The sequence below is a fragment of the Astatotilapia calliptera genome, chromosome 3 (assembly GCF_964374335.1).
Source record: "Astatotilapia calliptera chromosome 3, fAstCal68.1, whole genome shotgun sequence".
Lineage (NCBI taxonomy): Eukaryota > Metazoa > Chordata > Actinopteri > Cichliformes > Cichlidae > Astatotilapia > Astatotilapia calliptera.
This window is the reverse complement of record NC_137424.1, coordinates 80,499,367-80,519,043: the sequence shown is the minus strand read 5'-3', so window position 1 is coordinate 80,519,043 and position 19,677 is coordinate 80,499,367. Positions and strand designations below refer to the sequence as shown.

Here is a 19,677-nt window from a genome sequence, read left to right as displayed (position 1 = left end):
CAACAGAACGGGCAGAGAAAAGAAAAAAAAGCATATATCAATCACCTGGATCACCTGCTGAGAAAGAAAAAAGAAAGCAAGCAGAAGAGAACAAGAGTAATAGAATAAACAGCATCACAATGATATATGTGAATATGACAGTAAATACTAAATGTTAAACATTATTGTGCAGCACATAAGATCAACAGAACACAGTGTGCTTTGAGGTAGGAGCCAAAAAGGGTGTAGTTTGTGGGTGTGATCACCCGTGTGTACACCTGTGAGCATGGACGCGCTTGTTTTTAAAAGGTTCCTTCATGTAATGATCTGCTAGAGGGTGTGGGGGGGCCACAGCCCCGTCCTCCAGGGCATGAAGCAGGTATGGAGGAGATCAAAACTCCAGACATCCAGAGGCCCCCAGAACACAAGAGACCAAGGAAGACCCACAGAGGGGCAGCTGCACCACTGTCCCAGAAAGAGCTGAGGAGAGTCCCAGATGAGGACTCACTCAGCACCTGCGGAGCAGAAGCCAGGGGGAGTTGCAGTGACGCGCCCGTGAGCTCCGCCGGCAGCCAGCTGCGCCTGAGTGACCGAGCCCCAGGCCGAGAGGCCGGGGGCACCCCACCTCCGAAGTGGCCCGAGCGAGCCCCAGGCTCCAGGCCCCAATAAGCGGCCGCCAAGGAGTGAGCCGGTGTGTACCTGGACGCCCATCCCCAGATACAAAGAACCACCAACGCACCGATGTCTGAGGGAGTCCGCCACTGGCAGGGGAAGTGGTGGTGGGTGGAGATAGGCCTCCAAACCTTGGAGGGCCTGAGGTGTCCCCAGAGAGGTGGCGCCTGATACCCAACCTGACATATAGACACAGACATACAGGCACACACAGATACAAACATCCATTCCCACCCTCATGCTCTCATATGCACTTACTCCACACTCAACCAACGTGGAGACAGACATAAAGAGACGCTGTATACACGATCACACTCCCCAAGCGTACTCTACAAATCGGGTCTAGGTACCCTTGCCCCTGGAGGGGGGAACTGCACCCAGACCCAGGTGGTGTTACCCTTTTCCCTGCGGTGGGGGGAGGCAGACCGCCCCGACTCCGCAGCAGCAGGGAGGCCCCACACTCCAGACTGCAGTCGGAAGCCAAACTTCTTTCTGCAGAACTGCAGAGTCTGCATTGTACTCTGAAAACTCTGAAGTCGGTGTTTAGTCATTTTCACTCCATATAATTTGTAATTTGTATTATATTCTTACTTAAAAGCTAAGGCTTATACAATTTTAGACTCTGAATTGCTGTTTATAAATATTTTTGTAAAAGTTTGTAAAAATGAATCTTGGAGGGGTTTTTTTTTCAGATTATGTCCTTTAATGAACTAAAGATTAATATAGTACCAACTTCCCGTGATTAGTATTATTACAATGTAAAACATCTTAGCCCATAATAGCCTTGGAAAAACCTGAATCACACACTTACTATTTTTAATAATAATAATGATTACTTTATTCATCCCCGTGGGGAAATTCCTCCGATCATGGAGCCGCCACTCTACCTACTGAGCTATCCCTACCCCTGACAACTTCAGCCAAACCAGTGGCCTCTGCTGGGATCACTGGTGAGCCAACACTTGTCCTTCCTTTAGATTTCAGGGCTTCCCTTTGCTCCTCCGTTATAACTGTTCTCTCTTCTCAACAAATGATGACACAAAGGAATCAGCAGTGACGAAGATGATGCTGAAGAGAAGCACACACTTCACACATATAACAGACCAGTGCAGTTACACACACCTCTGCTTGACATCAGGCCTCAAACAAAGACACAAAACACTAACTTGACTCTAAACAGAAGAAACGAGCAGCTGTTTCTGTTCTGTGCTTATTTATACGAAGCAACACAGAAACACTGAGAACAAAAGACATCACACACACACACACACACACACACACACACACATGGAAACATTGGAAACCTGTTTTTGGTGCAGCAGCGGTCCCAGCTGCTCGCCTTTATCTAGACTGGGTCGGCTGCTGATCTCAATATAATCAATGTTTAAACTTTTGTTCTCAGTGTTCCTGTGTTGCTGCGTATAGGATCTCCCAGCATCATCACTGTGCTGTCCAGTCATTGTGTGCTAGGTTACCCTTATAGTGCGATGTGTGTTTGCACAAAGAGAAGCATGTGTGTCAAATATAAATAAGCTCAGAACAGAAACAGCTGCTTGTTTCTTCTGTTTAGAGTCAAGTTAGTGTTTTGTGTCTTTGTTTGCCTGGAGTTCCCCACCCCTAGCCTAATACATCTAGGACACAATTTAAAGCTTTACACACTTAATTACGATTATGTTGTCTGAGAACTAACACAGAGCAGAAAACGTACCTTGTGATTGAGCTAATTTTTTATTATTCCTCCACAGTGTGGACCAGCAGAGCTCAGAGGTTCCCAGTGGTCAGTCTGTCCAGCAGCATCAAACACAGCTGGACTCCATATTTATGGTCTGCACATGTACAACAAATATTTTTTACATCTATTCTGTTCACAGTCATCTCCATGCTGCTCTTTGTAGACCGGTGGATTGTCAGTGTGTCCAACATGGATCTGATGTTTGGATCCATGATTTCAGTCTGATTGGTTCATTCATAAAGTGTTCTGTTCCAGCTGCTGGAGGACAACATCATCACTTTTGTGAAGAACGAGCTGAAGAAGATCCAGAAGGTTCAGAGTCCAGATTACCCAGAATGGGAGGATGATGAGCAGCGGAGCAGCAGCAGAGAGGCATTTGAAGATCACAGTGAACTTCCTGAGGAGAATGAAGCAGGAGGAGCTGCCTGACCGACTCTAGAGCAGTAAGAGGATTTTTGTAGAAAGATTTAACCTTCTGTGTCATGGCACTTGGTCTTCGACCCAGTCTTTCGATCTTTCTGGACTTTACTGGGTTATTGAAATATCGTATGAGGCTAGTTTCATGGTTATGTTTACATCAAGCATCAAGTATGCTTTGGTGTAACAAATATTGAACAAGTTCGCACAATCACCTCTTTACAATGGACTATAATGTTTAAATGATTTGCCTGTGTGTAATAAACCATAACAGGACATTTCACATATCTGTAGTAAGAAAAATCTCTTTCTGAAAACACTGCACGTCTTTAATGTGCTGCTTGCTTGTGACTTCTTGATGTTGGTAAATACAATAAATGAAAAATACATGTACAACACATTATGCTTCTGCTGTGAGGTCCTTTTTTGTTATTACTGATATATGACATTCCATTGGAAAGAGATGATTGTGAGAACTTGTTCATTATTTGTTCAATGAACAATTCAGCTGTTACACGTTTCAGTATCTGTTTGTATTTCGTGGAATCAACATTTGTGTGTGAGTACACAAAAATCAGTACAGTTATTGCAAAAGTACCAAAAATAAACTAAGCCGACTCACAACTGTACAATAAAACTGTTACAGCCTCATTTTGTTTTTTCACTAATTGAAAACATTTTAATCACAATAATACAACCTGATGTGTAAATATTGGGATGACCACTAGATGGCTTCAGATCTCCATAAAATAAAAATCCGCAGAAACATGAGACGTGCTCGTTTCTACACAAATAAATAAAACAAAGCATTTTAATTACGACATGAAAAAGAAAATACAGCAGTTGTTAACACTTACTACGCTGACCTATTATTGCTCTTGTATATTACAGATTAGTATGAAGCAATTGCGAGAGTTTTTACTGAGACCATAAAACTACATCTCCCTGATGATGACGACCATGACGACGATGTTAAAGATGATGGCGAGCGCTTCACCAGATCTTAAACTGCGTGTGCTCCTTGAAGGCTGCTCTGTGCACGATGTTGTTGCTGAAGAGTGACTGTCAGTGAGTTACTGCAACCATACATAATATCTGGCTCTCTGAGGTCAGCTGATCAGTGCTTGTTGGCTGTCAAAGCTGTGGATCTCACTTCAATTAGACCCACAATCTGTGGTTCGAATGAATAATATACTGATGATGGGATTTCTATTTGTTATAAAGGGATAAAGCTTTATTACATTTAGTAAACGCATGTGAAGAGTGAAAGGATGGTATCAATATGTATCAATATGGATATATTAATAGGGTCATTTTATCCTCTTAACCCTTTAAAACCGGTCCGAGCGGGCACGCTCTCTTTTGCATAACTATTTTTAAATCTCTGGAGAACTGGAACCACATAAGCTAGCGCAATAACTTTTTTGGCATATGAAACCAGAGGAGTTGTACTTACATCTTATTCATTCAGCTTGTCTTAAGCCACGGTTTCCTTCCACATATAGCTTTGCAAAAATTGCATAAAAAGCACTTGCAGCAACAAAAACATAATATTCCAGAAACATGCTTTGCCGATCCGATCAGCTGTTTGTAACACTTCCTACCTTGGAATAGACGTCAGCACGAACTATTGCATGTCCGAAATTGGAAGTGACGTCATTTTGCAGAAAATGTAGTTTTTTTTACATATGGGCCTTGCTTTATAAGCCTATACTGGTGTTTTTAAAACTCATGTTTGACTTCATGCTTTTCTGAATAGTTTCTGGGATGCTTAGAACTCAAATTGCATGAGAAGCTCATCTGTAACCGAAAGGTTGCCGGTTCGATCCCCAGCTCTCACTGTCCTGGTGGTTGTGTCCTTGGGCAAGACACTTTACCCTACCGCATACTGGTGTGGGCCAGATGGCGCGTTATTGCAGCCTCGCTTCTGTCAGTCTGCCCCAGGGCAGCTGTGGCTACAACTGTGGTTTGCCTGCACCAGTGTGTGAATGTGAGAGTGAATGAATAGTGAAATTGTAATTGCAATCCATTATTATTTTGATGCACATGCTGTTTTTTTTTTTGTTTCAAATTTGCATTGTACTATTTTCTTTTTTCCTGCTGTATATAAAAATTGGTGTATCTCAAAAATAAAACTATGAAGACGCTCAAAAGAAATTTCCTGTTGTTGGAAACTATTTTGTGCAATTTTTTTGTATTTACGGTTTTGAGGGATAAACCTCTTACATTTCTCTAACTATAAATATATGTAAAAAACAAAAACAAAGATTTTTTATATTTTTGTAGTTTATTGCACTTTTTTGCAATTTATGTAGTTACTAGAGCAGGGCGACCAAAAGTATTTATCACGATATACATTTGAAAATTTGCGATAACGATATAACTGATGATATAATTGACACTAGACAAAATAATTTACAACTTTATTAGTGTAAAACAAAAAAAACCAATGTATTTTCACTTAAACAAGCAGCTGTTTTTTTTAATGTGCATTAAAAGTTATATAATATATAATAATATAATAAAAATTTAACAGTGCAAATGCAAATTCCTCGCTGACAGTTTAACCAAAAGGCATTTCCAGTGGAAAATGGCCGACAGATCCTGAGCATAATCATGTATACTATGTACAAAACTTAAAAAGAGGTTACACACACAATACGGTAATATTATGTTGAAGCACAGCACGTATCACTCCGCGAGGCTCCGCCTACGATAGCCGTAACGCTCCGACAATCCATCAAGCGGTCCGGCTTCGTAGCTTAGCAAAGTCGTACTAAAACATTTGACAGATTTTCAAGCGCCGTGCACATAAAATCGATTCGATGTCAGTAAACACAACCAGAGTTCATACATAAGGCCCACGGAAGTATAAGAACCTATAACCTATCTGGTTATAGGTTCCATTGGAAAGAGATGATTGTGAGAACTTGTTCATTATTTGTTCAATGAACAATTCAGCTGTTACACGTTTCAGTATCTGTTTGTATTTCGTGGAATCAACATTTGTGTGCGAGTACACAAAAATCAGTACAGTTATTGCAAAAGTACCAAAAATAAACTAAGCCGACTCACAACTGTACAATAAAACTGTTACAGCCTCATTTTGTTTTTACACTAATTGAAAACATTTTAATCACAATAATACAACCTGATGTGTAAATATTGGGATGACCACTAGATGGCTTCAGATCTCCATAAAATAAAAATCCGCAGAAACATGAGACGTGCTCGTTTCTACACAAATAAATAAAACAAAGCATTTTAATAACGACATGAAAAAGAAAATACTCTACAGCAGTTGTTAACACTTACTACGCTGACCTATTATTGCTCTTGTATATTACAGATTAGTATGAAGCAATTGTGAGAGTTTTTACTGAGACCATAAAACTACATCTCCCTGATGATGACGACCATGACGACGATGTTAAAGATGATGGCGAGCGCTTCACCAGATCTCAAACTGCGTGTGCTCCTTGAAGGCTGCTCTGTGCACGATGTTGTTGCTGAAGAGTCTAGAAAGAGACCAAAGCAGAGAGCAGACGTCACTCACACAGAACAACATGAATCCACGTGAGCTCAGGCTGTGAATGATTCCTCTCAGAGTCTGAGAAGAAACTCCTTCATGTTGGCTCACCGCACACAGTGGATGGAGGGGTTGATGGAGAGCAGCTGCAGTAACACATCGGTCGAAGCATCAGTGATCTGATTGTGACTCAGACTGTAACACAAACACAACATGTGGCTCTAACTGATCGCTGCACATTATATTACTGTAGTGTGTGTGAACAGGCTGATGGTTGTTGGTGCCTCCCACAGGAGGATCAGTGTGTGACACTCACTCTAGGACTTGGACTTTGTGCAGATGTGTGATGAGAGGGAGCAGCAGCTGGTCAGTGAGCTGACAGTGACTGAGGTCCAGCTCTGTCAGCCCTTCACACGAGTCCAGCATCTGGACCAAAGCCCCGCAGACCCTCTGATCCAGCGTGCTGTGACTGAGATCCAGCTCTCCACCCAGGGCTGTACACAGGGACACCGCCCGCCTCACTGCGTCCCTCTCACTGTTCACAGGAACCAGAGACAGCAGCTGGAGGAGGACAGTGTTACTGACTCTAAACAGGACAAACAGAGAAACTGTCAGGATGCATCAACACCAGCGTGAACAAGGTTCTCTCTGGTTCAGACTCTTCGGTGGTCTTTCCCACCTGAGGCGGACCCTGTGGAGGACAGGAAACAGCAGGTCCAGCACGCTGTCCTCCACCTCACAGTCTCGCAGGTCCAGCTGTGTGTCCCGGCTGCCCTGTGTCAGGATGGTGGAGACGGCCCTGCAGTCATCAGCAGTCAGACTCAGAGGCTCAGTCTGATCCTCCTCCGGTAGCTCCACACAGGAGGAGCAGGACAGATCCAAGCTGTGCTGCAGAGTCCTCAGCAGGCCTGACGCTGCCTCCTGCTGGACGTCACAGGCAGCACAGCAGTGGATGAACCTCAGCAGCTGGTTCCTGTCAACACTGGAAAGAAACGCATGGAGACAGAAAATCTAAAATGATAGATGCTGCAAACAAACTGCTGGCTCCAATAAAATGTGTTGATCTTTAAAACTAAAGGATTTTAAGAACAGCATCTATGAACTAGCAGCAGACACATTATTGTAATTAGATGTTGGATTTATGCACAGCACTCATGTTATTAAGACAAAGTCACACTGAGCCCAGTTTCCCTGCTTGGGCTGATTGTGCAGGTGGATGTTAACAGATAACAGCTTTAAATGAATAAGGACTCTGTTCATCTGGTAACTCGTTGTTCATGATTTACTGCATTTATCAGATTAAAAGCATCATTTGTCAGCAGTGATGAAGAGTAAATGTCTCCTTTGTGTCCAGGAAGCCACAGAAACACAGCATGTAGCAGATTATTTTAATGGGTCCAGTTCAAATGTGTCTGCAGACAAACTTGTGATTTGCAGCCTTCAGCTTGTTGTTCGAGCAGCTGATAAAAGTAGCCCAGGAGGTGTAATGACAACACTTGATAATAACTATAATTAATACAATTAAATTGTTAATTCGACCAATTTTAATTCACTAAGATTAAAATGACAATAACGCTGATGATACCATTTGGTAAAACCACAAATGAGACACACAAATCAGAAGCAACAAGTCAGAGGCTGCAGTTTGGGAAACACTGAAGACCACCAGAAATGTTTGGGCCTCATTTGTAAACGAAATGATTTCCAATAATATATTTTAAACAATTATCTGTATAATTAATGAGAAATTGCAAAGCTGACATTTGTAAACTTTGTAAATAATTCATGAATATTGTGTGACATCTAAAAACAGGACGGCTAATGCTAAGCTGCAGTGTGTTCAGCGATAAGTCGGCCCTTGGGTGTAAATAAAAAAAATGAAACTTTTGATTAGTCTGAATTTCTTTGTTGTTTAGTAAAGTTTGTGTTGGATTAAAATACAACAAACGGCTCTCACTGTTGCCATGACAGCGGGCTAATGCTAAAGAAAAGCGTGTGTGACTCTCTGAGACTAAACAACAGTCGGGGGCGGGGCATCTGTGATGAAACCCTCGATGATAAGTAGTGAAATAAACATCTGGTCATCATTAAAGAACACATACCATAGTGAGAACATGTTGTTTGTGTCATCAGAGTGTAATTATCGTCTCTTTCCAACTATGATATATAAGATAGGAAGCTTCACCACATTGTTGTTCGTACATGTCGCCACTATGAGCACCACTATCAGCGGCTCTGGGATTCTTTTCCAGGAAAACTGAACTCAAAGCCGTCTTCAAACCAGCTTACTGTCTGTAAACATCAACATGAACCAGTTACTGTTTGATCCTGTTTCCTGTTCCGTGTTTGCTACGGTGACCCTGGGTTGTTAGACAGGCGCCCACTAATAAAATGTGTTATTGTTGCTGTTGTTGTTATTATTACTGCTCTACCTTTAAATGATGTTCACTCTGCCTGCTGTTTGAAACTTTCCTTGTAGTTTCTTGTTCAACTGTTCATGTAATCTGTTCCACACTAACAGTAAAATGTTAGCTTGTTTTTGAAGCATTATGTTACAACAAAGTGTGTTGTTCAGCAATCACACAGTGCAGCACAGAAACGAGCTCTAATATCTGACCTGAGACGAGAAACGCTGTCCAGCATGAGCAGGATGGACTCTACTCCCCCTGCTGGTATGGAGGTCCACAGCAGGTTCAGTCTGACTCCGTCTCCGTGTCTGAGGATGAAGATCAGAGCAGCACAGTCCACTGAGTCCAGCTGTCTGCAGCTCAGGCTGATCACATGACCGAGTGACCTCAGCAAACTGGGAACAGCGTGACTGTCGTGAGCTCTGTAGAGCTCTCTGATGGAGCTCATCACAAAGCTGGGACTGGGCCTGAAAACAAAGAGTTTATTTCCAACTTTGTTTAAAGGATCCATGAAGTGCTGATTAAAGATGAGACAGCATTTCAAATCCTCCTGATTAATCAGCAGAAACTGTGTAAAAGATCAAACCACATTCAGCACCTTTTAAACACAATCCTGTCCAGAAAGGGAAGCAGACGTGTGGTCTCCTCCTGTAAGAACAGGTTCTTCCTCAGGTCCACAGTGATGGTCGGAGCCGACGGCTGCTGCAGCAGATAGTGAAGCAGCTCCCAGCTCAGGCAGCAGGAGGTCAGGTCTCCACCAACCTTACTCAAGAAGGACAACGTCAAGTCCTTGTCCTGGGTTTCATGGAGGAGAGACAGGAGCTGCTGGAAGCTCTCTTCACTCAGTCTGCAGAGATCATCAATATAAAATAAGCTTTGAAGTAAAAATCGACATTTTATTTGTCCTGTGATGTTCAGAAAGACATTTACTTGACTGTCAGAGGACCATGATGGAGCAGCAGTGCAATGAGACCCTGAGCAGGGATGCAGGTCTCAGTCAGGTCTAACCGTCCGACTGTCCAGTATCTCAGCAGGGAAGCCAAACTACTGACGGCCCTCAACAATACTCTGTGTGATGGTCGGGCTTTCTTAGGCACAAGAGAAAGCTCTTCAACAGCCAGCCGACGGGCCGCTCTGCCTCTTCTTACCCACTGAGACAGCAGCAAGGACATGTCGATGGAAAGCCTGAAGAACGAAGAGACGAAAGAGCAGAAATGATGAACACCAAGAACTAAAGATTCACATAGAAATGATGTTAGAAGAGCAGGAGAGAGTCATGGTTTCACTTCCTGCCTCAGACTGTGTAGTTGTGTTGTGTGTCTGAAGAGCAGAGCGCCTCCTCTGGCAGACATCTTGCTGGGTGTGAGGATGAGATCCACTTTAGAGCCGCACAGTTTGAGAACTCTCCCCACAGACCAGCAGCTTTTCCTGTGTAACGCTCCTGTTAGCAGCAGCTGGAAGCCCAGCAGCTGCAGCAGAGACTCCAGCTGCTGGGCCTCCTCTCTGGATCTTACAGACATGGATGTGCACACACTCTGGAAGAACTCTGGATCACAGCTGGAACACAGCGAAGATGGGATCAGAGAACATGCTGGAAACGTTCTGCAAATGAAACCATCACGACTTATTTACCTGAGCTGTGAGATAAAAGGCAGACACTGCAGCAAACTCCTCACTTCACTCTCTTCATGTGAGCAGCCTGTCAGCTCCACTTGTTTCTTCTCTGGTTGGAGTTTCAGCAGCTCCAGGAGGATGGAGGTCTTTCTCTCTGAGAGGTCTATGGACCAGACTGCAGGAGCTGACTGGAAAACTGGCTGTAATGATGGAAGGACACTCAGACCTGTTTCAGTCTCACAGTCCTTCACATGGGAGCACAGATCCAGCAGGAAGTCACTCTGATATTTGTCATTGTAATGAGAATGAAGAGGGAATGTCTGATATGTGCACACTGATGCTAACAGCTCCAGGATCTTCTCTCCTGTCTGCTGCTCTCTCTCTGCTGCTGCACAGAACAGACTCACAAAGAACATCACTGCTTCATCAGGATCTGAACACCAATCAACACTGTAACAATAAGAAGGAAACATTTAGAGATGATTTGATGTGAGCTGCATAAAAACAGCCACACACTGCTGATGGACTCCATCTGGTCCATGTTTCCTGTACATAATGACGCTCCATGTTAAATATAACATAAACGAGGGAAACATATCATCTCAGTTGCAGCACATAACTAATTTATTAATCCTCATAAAAACAAGAAAACACAAATATTTTAGAAATTTGTCAAAATTCCACTTTTAGAAGCTTCTTTAAATCAAGAAGAGACGGTAAAAACTTTACTTTAAGATTAAATGAATAGAAAAGTTGTTTTCTGCTTTCTTTGTAAAGTAACTATATACTATGTGTATACTGCATGTGGTGAACGCATGTTCTCCATCAAAACTCTTCACTAAGCTTCTGAATACAATCTGACTTACCTGAGCTGTGAGATAAAAGGCAGACACTGCAGCAAACTCCTCACTTCACTCTCTTCATGTGAGCAGCCTGTCAGCTCCACTTGTTTCTTCTCTGGTTGGAGTTTCAGCAGCTCCAGGAGGATGGAGGTCTTTCTCTCTGAGAGGTCTATGGACCAGACTGCAGGAGCTGACTGGAAAACTGGCTGTAATGATGGAAGGACACTCAGACCTGTTTTAGTCTCATAAGAGTACAGGTCCAGGAGGAAGTCACACCATTTCTCTTTAAGAGGACTGTTTTTGTATGTGCACACTGATGCTAACAGCTCCAGGATCTTCTCTCCTGTCTGCTGCTCTCTCTCTGCTGCTGCACAGAACAGACTCACAAAGAACATCACTGCTTCATCAGGATCTGAACACCCATCATATGTAACACTGTAACAATAAGAAGGAAACATTTAGAGATGATTTGATGTGAGCTGCATAAAAACAGCCACACACTGCTGATGGACTCCATCTGGTCCATGTTTCCTGTACATAATGACGCTCCATGTTAAATATAACATAAACGAGGGAAACATATCATCTCAGTTGCAGCACATAACTAATTTATTAATCCTCATAAAAACAAGAAAACACAAATATTTTAGAAATTTGTCAAAATTCCACTTTTAGAAGCTTCTTTAAATCAAGAAGAGACGGTAAAAACTTTACTTTAAGATTAAATGAATAGAAAAGTTGTTTTCTGCTTTCTTTGTAAAGTAACTATATACTATGTGTATACTGCATGTGGTGAACGCATGTTCTCCATCAAAACTCTTCACTAAGCTTCTGAATACAATCTGACTTACCTGAGCTGTGAGATAAAAGGCAGACACTGCAGCAAACTCCTCACTTCACTCTCTTCATGTGAGCAGCCTGTCAGCTCCACTTGTTTCTTCTCTGGTTGGAGTTTCAGCAGCTCCAGGAGGATGGAGGTCTTTCTCTTTGAGAGGTTTATGGACCAGACTGCAGGAGCTGACTGGAAAACTGGCTGTAATGATGGAAGGACACTCACACCTGTTTTAGTCTCACAGTCCTTCACATGGGAGTACAGATCCAACAGGAAGTCTCTCTGATAATCTTCATCCATGTATCTCTCATGAAGAGGGAATGTCTGATATGTGCACACTGATGCTAACAGCTCCAGGATCTTCTCTCCTGTCTGCTGCTCTCTCTCTGCTGCTGCACAGAACAGACTCACAAAGAACCTGATTTCACCATCTTGAGTCTCCAAATAAACACTGGAACAATAAGAAGGAAACATTTAGAGATGATTTGATGTGAGCTGCATAAAAACAGCCACACACTGCTGATGGACTCCATCTGGTCCATGTTTCCTGTACATAATGACGCTCCATGTTAAATATAACATAAACGAGGGAAACATATCATCTCAGTTGCAGCACATAACTAATTTATTAATCCTCATAAAAACAAGAAAACACAAATATTTTAGAAATTTGTCAAAATTCCACTTTTAGAAGCTTCTTTAAATCAAGAAGAGACGGTAAAAACTTTACTTTAAGATTAAATGAATAGAAAAGTTGTTTTCTGCTTTCTTTGTAAAGTAACTATATACTATGTGTATACTGCATGTGGTGAACGCATGTTCTCCATCAAAACTCTTCACTAAGCTTCTGAATACAATCTGACTTACCTGAGCTGTGAGATAAAAGGCAGACACTGCAGCAAACTCCTCACTTCACTCTCTTCATGTGAGCAGCCTCTCAGCTCCACTTGTTTCTTCTCTGGTTGGAGTTTCAGCAGCTCCAGGAGGATGGAGGTCTTTCTCTCTGAGAGGTCTATGGACCAGACTGCAGGAGCTGACTGGAAAACTGGCTGTAATGATGGAAGGACACTCAGACCTGTTTTAGTCTCACAGTCCTTCACATGGGAGCACAGATCCAACAGGAAGTTAATCTGATCATCATCATCATAGAAGTAGCTCTCATGAAGAGGGAATGTCTGATATGTGCACACTGATGCTAACAGCTCCAGGATCTTCTCTCCTGTCTGCTGCTCTCTCTCTGCTGCTGCACAGAACAGATTCCCAAAGAACATCACTGCTTCATCAGGATCTAAGCACCAATCATATGTAACACTGTAACAATAAGAAGGAAACATTTAGAGATGATTTGATGTGAGCTGCATAAAAACAGCCACACACTGCTGATGGACTCCATCTTGTATATAATGAAAGTCCATCTTAAAGCCATCTTCCATCAGAGCAGCTGAACAGTGTTCTTAGACAGTTACTGACTCACAACACAAACACTCAGCCTGTGTGTGAAATCACTGCGTTCTGAACTGTAACTGTTATTTTGTTCGCTGTCTGACTTTAGAGAGTCAAACACTAAACATCAACAATGCAGACACACACAGAGGGGAACAACAACATCTACAACAGCAGCTTCACCTGCTGCTCACATCACACACCTCTCTGCTGTCTGACATCTTCATCTGCTCACTATAGAGCTGCTACCACCATCATCATCATCATGCTCAGTAAAACAAAGTCAGAGATAAAGTCCAGCTTCATGTAACTCATTCATTTACTGAGTTACGTCACTGAAGGACTCGTTGAGTTTGCTTTCATGCTGTTTCCATGGCGATGATGGATTCAGGTGTAAAGGATGTTTCTGGCATGTGTGCACTCCAACACTCTGCAGCAGGAGCTCAGTCACATGATCCTATCAAATATAAATCTAACCTTTCTGATGAGAACTGTCAGGTTTTGTATTGTTGATTGTCATTTATGCTTAGAAATATCTACTTATATATGCTTAGAGTTTTATAATTAGTTGTAGATTGGTAGAGGTTTGATCCTTAATAGTCTGCAAACTTTGTGTGCACACCTACATCCTGGGAGCATGGGAGAGGTCGTACATTTTCTTATTGTTTTATGGCAGGATAAACATGGCTGTATCTGTTTTAGGCTAAGTGCCGTTTGTTTAGATGAACTGCTGGACTTCCAGACCAGCAGGTTTAGGGAAGTCATTTATGGGGTCACACTCTGACCCCACACACACACACGCACACGCACACGCACACGCACACACACACACACACACACACGTTACTCTTTGTGTGTATGTAGACGTCGTATGTTAATGACCCTATGCATATTCATGTAACCTCAATAAAAGAGCAGTGTTACGGGGGAACGGACGAGAGCAACTGGGGTCAAGCGAAGGAACGGCGTTTGTCCGGTTCTCTCCCGTGCACGAGAAACATGAAGAACTTTGCCTACTTCGTGTCTTGCTTGCTGTGTAATTATATTGTCTTCAACGTTCCTGCAAATAGGTTCAAGCTACAAACCTATCACAGTGCACTCCAACACTCTGCAGCAGGAGCTCAGTCACATGATCCTATCAAATATAAATCTAACCTTTCTGATCAGAACGTCTTTATTCTAGATGCTGATAAGCATTAAAAGTCGTCTGATATTTATAGAAAATATGAAACTTCATAGCAACAAACAGCTGAACACGTCAGTGAAACACAGGGATGGACTGAGAACGTTTCCCTCTGAAATATGACAGAGTCTGAATACATTTATAACATGATCCATGTAGATGAGGTCAAACATATGATGCTGATGACAAACAAGCAGCACAAGACAAAATCATCACTTTACAATTCATGGAGCTTCAAATATTTCCATCACTTATTTTCACAGCACATCTTCTCTTACAGATATTTGACTCATGTGAAGAGCATGTTATTTACCTGAGCTGTGAGATAAAAGGCAGACACTGCAGCAAACTCCTCACTTCACTCTCTTCATGTGAGCAGCCTCTCAGCTCCACTTGTTTCTTCTCTGGTTGGAGTTTCAGCAGCTCCAGGAGGATGGAGGTCTTTCTCTCTGAGAGGTCTATGGACCAGACTGCAGGAGCTGACTGGAAAACTGGCTGTAATGATGGAAGGACACTCAGACCTGTTTTAGTCTCACAGTCCTTCACATGGGAGTACAGATCCAACAGGAAGTCACTCTGATATTGCTTCAGATCATCATAGAAGTATCTCTCATGAAGAGGGAATGTCTGATATGTGCACACTGATGCTAACAGCTCCAGGATCTTCTCTCCTGTCTGCTGCTCTCTCTCTGCTGCTGCACAGAACAGACTCACAAAGATCCTGATTTCACCATCTTGAGTCTCCAAATAAACACTGGAACAATAAGAAGGAAACATTCAGAGATGATTTGATGTGAGCTGCATAAAAACAGCCACACACTGCTGATGGACCATCTGGTCCATGTTTCCTGTACATAATGACGCTCCATGTTAAATATAACATAAACGAGGGAAACATATCATCTCAGTTGCAGCACATAACTAATTTATTAATCCTCATAAAAACAAGAAAACACAAATATTTTAGAAATTTGTCAAAATTCCACTTTTAGAAGCTTCTTTAAATCAAGAAGAGACGGTAAAAACTTTACTTTAAGATTAAATGAATAGAAAAGTTGTTTTCTGCTTTCTTTGTAAAGTAACTATATACTATGTGTATACTGCATGTGGTGAACGCATGTTCTCCATCAAAACTCTTCACTAAGCTTCTGAATACAATCTGACTTACCTGAGCTGTGAGATAAAAGGCAGACACTGCAGCAAACTCCTCACTTCACTCTCTTCATGTGAGCAGCCTGTCAGCTCCACTTGTTTCTTCTCTGGTTGGAGTTTCAGCAGCTCCAGGAGGATGGAGGTCTTTCTCTCTGAGAGGTCTATGGACCAGACTGCAGGAGCTGACTGGAAAACTGGCTGTAATGATGGAAGGACACTCAGACCTGTTTTAGTCTCATAAGAGTACAGGTCCAGGAGGAAGTCACACCATTTCTCTTTAAGAGGACTGTTTTTGTATGTGCACACTGATGCTAACAGCTCCAGGATCTTCTCTCCTGTCTGCTGCTCTCTCTCTGCTGCTGCACAGAACAGACTCACAAAGATCCTCGTTCGGTCTTCATCTGATGTCTCAGCATCAACTCTGCAACAATAAGAAGGAAACATTCAGTGATGATTTGATGTGAGCTGCATTGAAACAACCACACACTGCTGACACACTTTGCAATGTTTGTGAGTTTAATCTGGATCTTTGCTGATTTTCTGTCTTCAGTAAAATGAAACTTTGATAAAAATCAGAGTCTGTTTATTTCTTTGGAAGTCAGCAAACTCATAAATTGAGCAGAGGATCAAATAATTATGTCACTGCTGTAAAAAGGTAGAACACTGTGAGAACAGCTGTAATACAGTGTTGTATTATTCATGTACGTCGGAGTATTTGGAGAGTTTAGATTTTATATTTGCTATGGTCACTGAATCCTGGTGTTTCTTGGTTTAATGCAGTAACGTCTGTTTTCTACAATGTTTCTATGACAGGAAATGCTGTTTGCGTTGGATTCTCTATGATGAAGGAGATGGCGAGCCACCTCTGAACCTCATCACCTCCTTAGCCTGAGCAGCTGCTCTGAGCTTTCACTGTGCCAGACGAGGAGGCCACGCCCCCTTTTTCAGCCTCCACCTGAGTTCACCTGTGTGAAAGCACAGCACCAAACAGCTTAGCTGCTGTGTTTCACTCAGGAGCACTTTGGAAGTGAACCTGACTGGACGTCTTTACTAAAACTGACTGACTACAAACCAGAGGAGCCAACGACAGAACTTCCAAACTCTTCAACATCCCAGAGACACTTTCCTGCATCATCAGGTGACTCCTTGTGATGAGGGAGCAGCTAAAGTAGCCTTGATCGCTTCAATATCAACAATGTGTTCGTGCTGTTTACACTCGTCTGTGACGCTGTGTGAAATATTCACTAGTGTTTTGTGATCATTCACATTTGATAGAAGAAGTTTGAGTACATTGAAGTTACAGCTCTGAGTGGCTCCAGCTGCTCAGTGAGTCTCTTCCTCTCTTAAAGCCTCAAACTCACACTCTGGCCCTGCTCATTTAATATTCTGCAAACCTTCAGTGAGTTATGTTTGCACTGTGTGATCAATATTTGTATGTTCTGTATCACTTTGTGCGTTTTTCCTTTTCCTGTCATGAAGACAGCTCAGACCTGCTGGCGTCTCCAGGTCCTGCTGAGCTTTCAGGTTATGTGATAAATGCTTTGGAAGCCATGGATGGGCCTCACTTTAGATCAGCTCACACAACATACAGTGGGGCAAAAAAGTATTTAGTCAGCCACCGATTGTGCAAGTTCCCCCACCTAGAATGATGACAGAGGTCAGTAATTTGCACCAGAGGTACACTTCAACTGTGAGAGACAGAATGTGAAAAAAAAATCCATGAATCCACATGGTAGGATTTGTAAAGAATTTATTGGTAAATCAGGGTGGAAAATAAGTATTTGGTCAATAACAAAAATACAACTCAATACTTTGTAACATAACCTTTGTTGGCAATAACAGAGGTCAAACGTTTACTATAGGTCTTTACCAGGTTTGCACACACAGTAGCTGGTATTTTGGCCCATTCCTCCATGCAGATCTTCTCGAGAGCAGTGATGTTTTGGGGCTGTCGCCGAGCAACACGGACTTTCAACTCCCGCCACAGATTTTCTATGGGGTTGAGGTCTGGAGACTGGCTAGGCCACTCCAGGACTTTCAAATGCTTCTTACGGAGCCACTCCTTTGTTGCCCGGGTGGTGTGTTTTGGATCATTGTCATGTTGGAAGACCCAGCCTCATTTCATCTTCAAAGTTCTCACTGATGGAAGGAGGTTTTGGCTCAAAATCTCACGATACATGGCCCCATTCATTCTGTCCTTAACACGGATCAGTCGTCCTGTCCCCTTGGCAGAAAAACAGCCCCATAGCATGATGTTTCCACCCCCATGCTTCACAGTAGGTATGGTGTTCTTGGGATGCGACTCAGTATTCTTCTTCCTCCAAACACGACGAGTTGAGTTTATACCAAAAAGTTCTACTTTGGTTTCATCTGACCACATGACATTCTCCCAATCCTCTGCTGTATCATCCATGTGCTCTCTGGCAAACTTCAGACGGGCCTGGACATGCACTGGCTTCAGCAGCGGAACACGTCTGGCACTGCGGGATTTGATTCCCTGCCGTTGTAGTGTGTTACTGATGGTGACCTTTGTTACTTTGGTCCCAGCTCTCTGCAGGTCATTCACCAGGTCCCCCCGTGTGGTTCTGGGATCTTTGCTCACCGTTCTCATGATCATTTTGACCCCACGGGATGAGATCTTGCGTGGAGCCCCAGATCGAGGGAGATTATCAGTGGTCTTGTATGTCTTCCATTTTCTGATGATTGCTCCCACAGTTGATTTTTTCACACCAAGCTGCTTGCCTATTGTAGATTCACTCTTCCCAGTCTGGTGCAGGTCTACAATACTTTTCCTGGTGTCCTTCGAAAGCTCTTTGGTCTTGGCCATGGCGGAGTTTGGAGTCTGACTGTTTGAGGCTGTGGGCAGGTGTCTTTTATACAGATGATGAGTTCAAACAGGTGCCATTCATACAGGTAACGAGTGGGGGACAGAAAAGCTTCTTACAGAAGACGTTACAGGTCTGTGAGAGCCAGAGATTTTCCATGTTTGAGGTGACCAAATACTTATTTTCCACCCTGATTTACGAATAAATTCTTTACAAATCCTACCATGTGGATTCATGGATTTTTTTTCACATTCTGTCTCTCACAGTTGAAGTGTACCTCTGGTGCAAATTACTGACCTCTGTCATCATTTTAAGTGGGGGAACTTGCACAATCGGTGGCTGACTAAATACTTTTTTGCCCCACTGTACTTCACTAACAACCAGTAACTGTCTGGATTAACTCAGGAATATCTGTAACACATGTACAACTTTATAAAGTGTTCGTCCATCATTGGAAAAGTATCAGACTGCTGTCATTGAACATGTTATATTTGAGCCTCTTCAGCAAAACTTCATCATGTGTATCCATGTTTATGAACGACATACTGAGGAGGAGCAATGCTTCATAAATGATGAAACAAGTATTAACTAACACTAATGCTGAAGAGTGTGCAGCTGTTATAAAGTGTTAGCAGCAAAACACTAAACATCAACAATACAGAAACACACAGAGGGGAACAACAACATCTACAACAGCAGCTTCACCTGCTGCTCACATCACACACGTGGAAATCACATATTTACCAACATTTTACAGTTAATTCATTTAGATTAAGATTTGTTTACACTGAAAATTAGACTCAATTAATATTTTCTGGTTCAGAAAAGTCTTAAACACAAAGATTTACATGTTAGTGGCCACGTTGAGCCTCCTGTCAGTGTTTAGTTTCACCAGACTAGCTCTCTGTACCTGGCTATATCACCATGGTAACAGATGCTGAACACAGCCTGGTGTAGATCAGGTTATGTTCAGTGTCAGATTAAAATCAGCTGTAAGTGACACATTTTCTCTGAGTCTTTTATGTCCAGTCTGCTCTGAGCTGGAGCTC

General features: G+C 42.6%; 1 protein-coding gene and 1 long non-coding RNA gene across 2 annotated transcripts; one reads left to right on the top strand and one right to left on the bottom strand.

The window, feature by feature from the left end:
- The first annotated feature begins 2,230 nt into the window (after positions 1-2,230).
- Positions 2,231-8,733, top strand: LOC145425956 (uncharacterized). The gene is made up of 3 exons (XR_013906725.1): positions 2,231-2,475; positions 2,639-2,826; positions 3,692-8,733. It is a non-coding gene; the product is annotated as an uncharacterized LOC145425956 (long non-coding RNA).
- On the bottom strand, positions 5,069-10,291 carry LOC113019567 (uncharacterized). The gene is made up of 8 exons (XM_080299419.1): positions 10,031-10,291; positions 9,668-9,922; positions 9,336-9,584; positions 8,947-9,204; positions 7,009-7,311; positions 6,646-6,915; positions 6,441-6,524; positions 5,069-6,318 (listed from the first exon to the last, which is right to left on the bottom strand). Exons 1-8 carry the CDS (start codon positions 10,255-10,257, stop codon positions 6,252-6,254), a joined length of 1,713 nt encoding a protein of 570 aa, XP_080155545.1. The 5' UTR covers positions 10,258-10,291; the 3' UTR covers positions 5,069-6,251.
- Between the last annotated feature and the right edge of the window lie 9,386 nt (positions 10,292-19,677).

Bases quoted from the DNA above. Each gene is read 5' to 3' on its own strand.
- LOC113019567 (XM_080299419.1), bottom strand. From the start codon at position 10,257: ATGTCTGTAAGATCCAGAGAGGAGGCCCAGCAGCTGGAGTCTCTGCTG. The intron at 9,585-9,667 runs GTAAATGTCTTT...TGATCTCTGCAG, and splicing joins CATGGTCCTCTGACAGTCAA to ACTGAGTGAAGAGAGCTTCC. The intron at 6,525-6,645 runs GTGAGTGTCACA...TTTGTGTTACAG, and splicing joins CACAAAGTCCAAGTCCTAGA to TCTGAGTCACAATCAGATCA.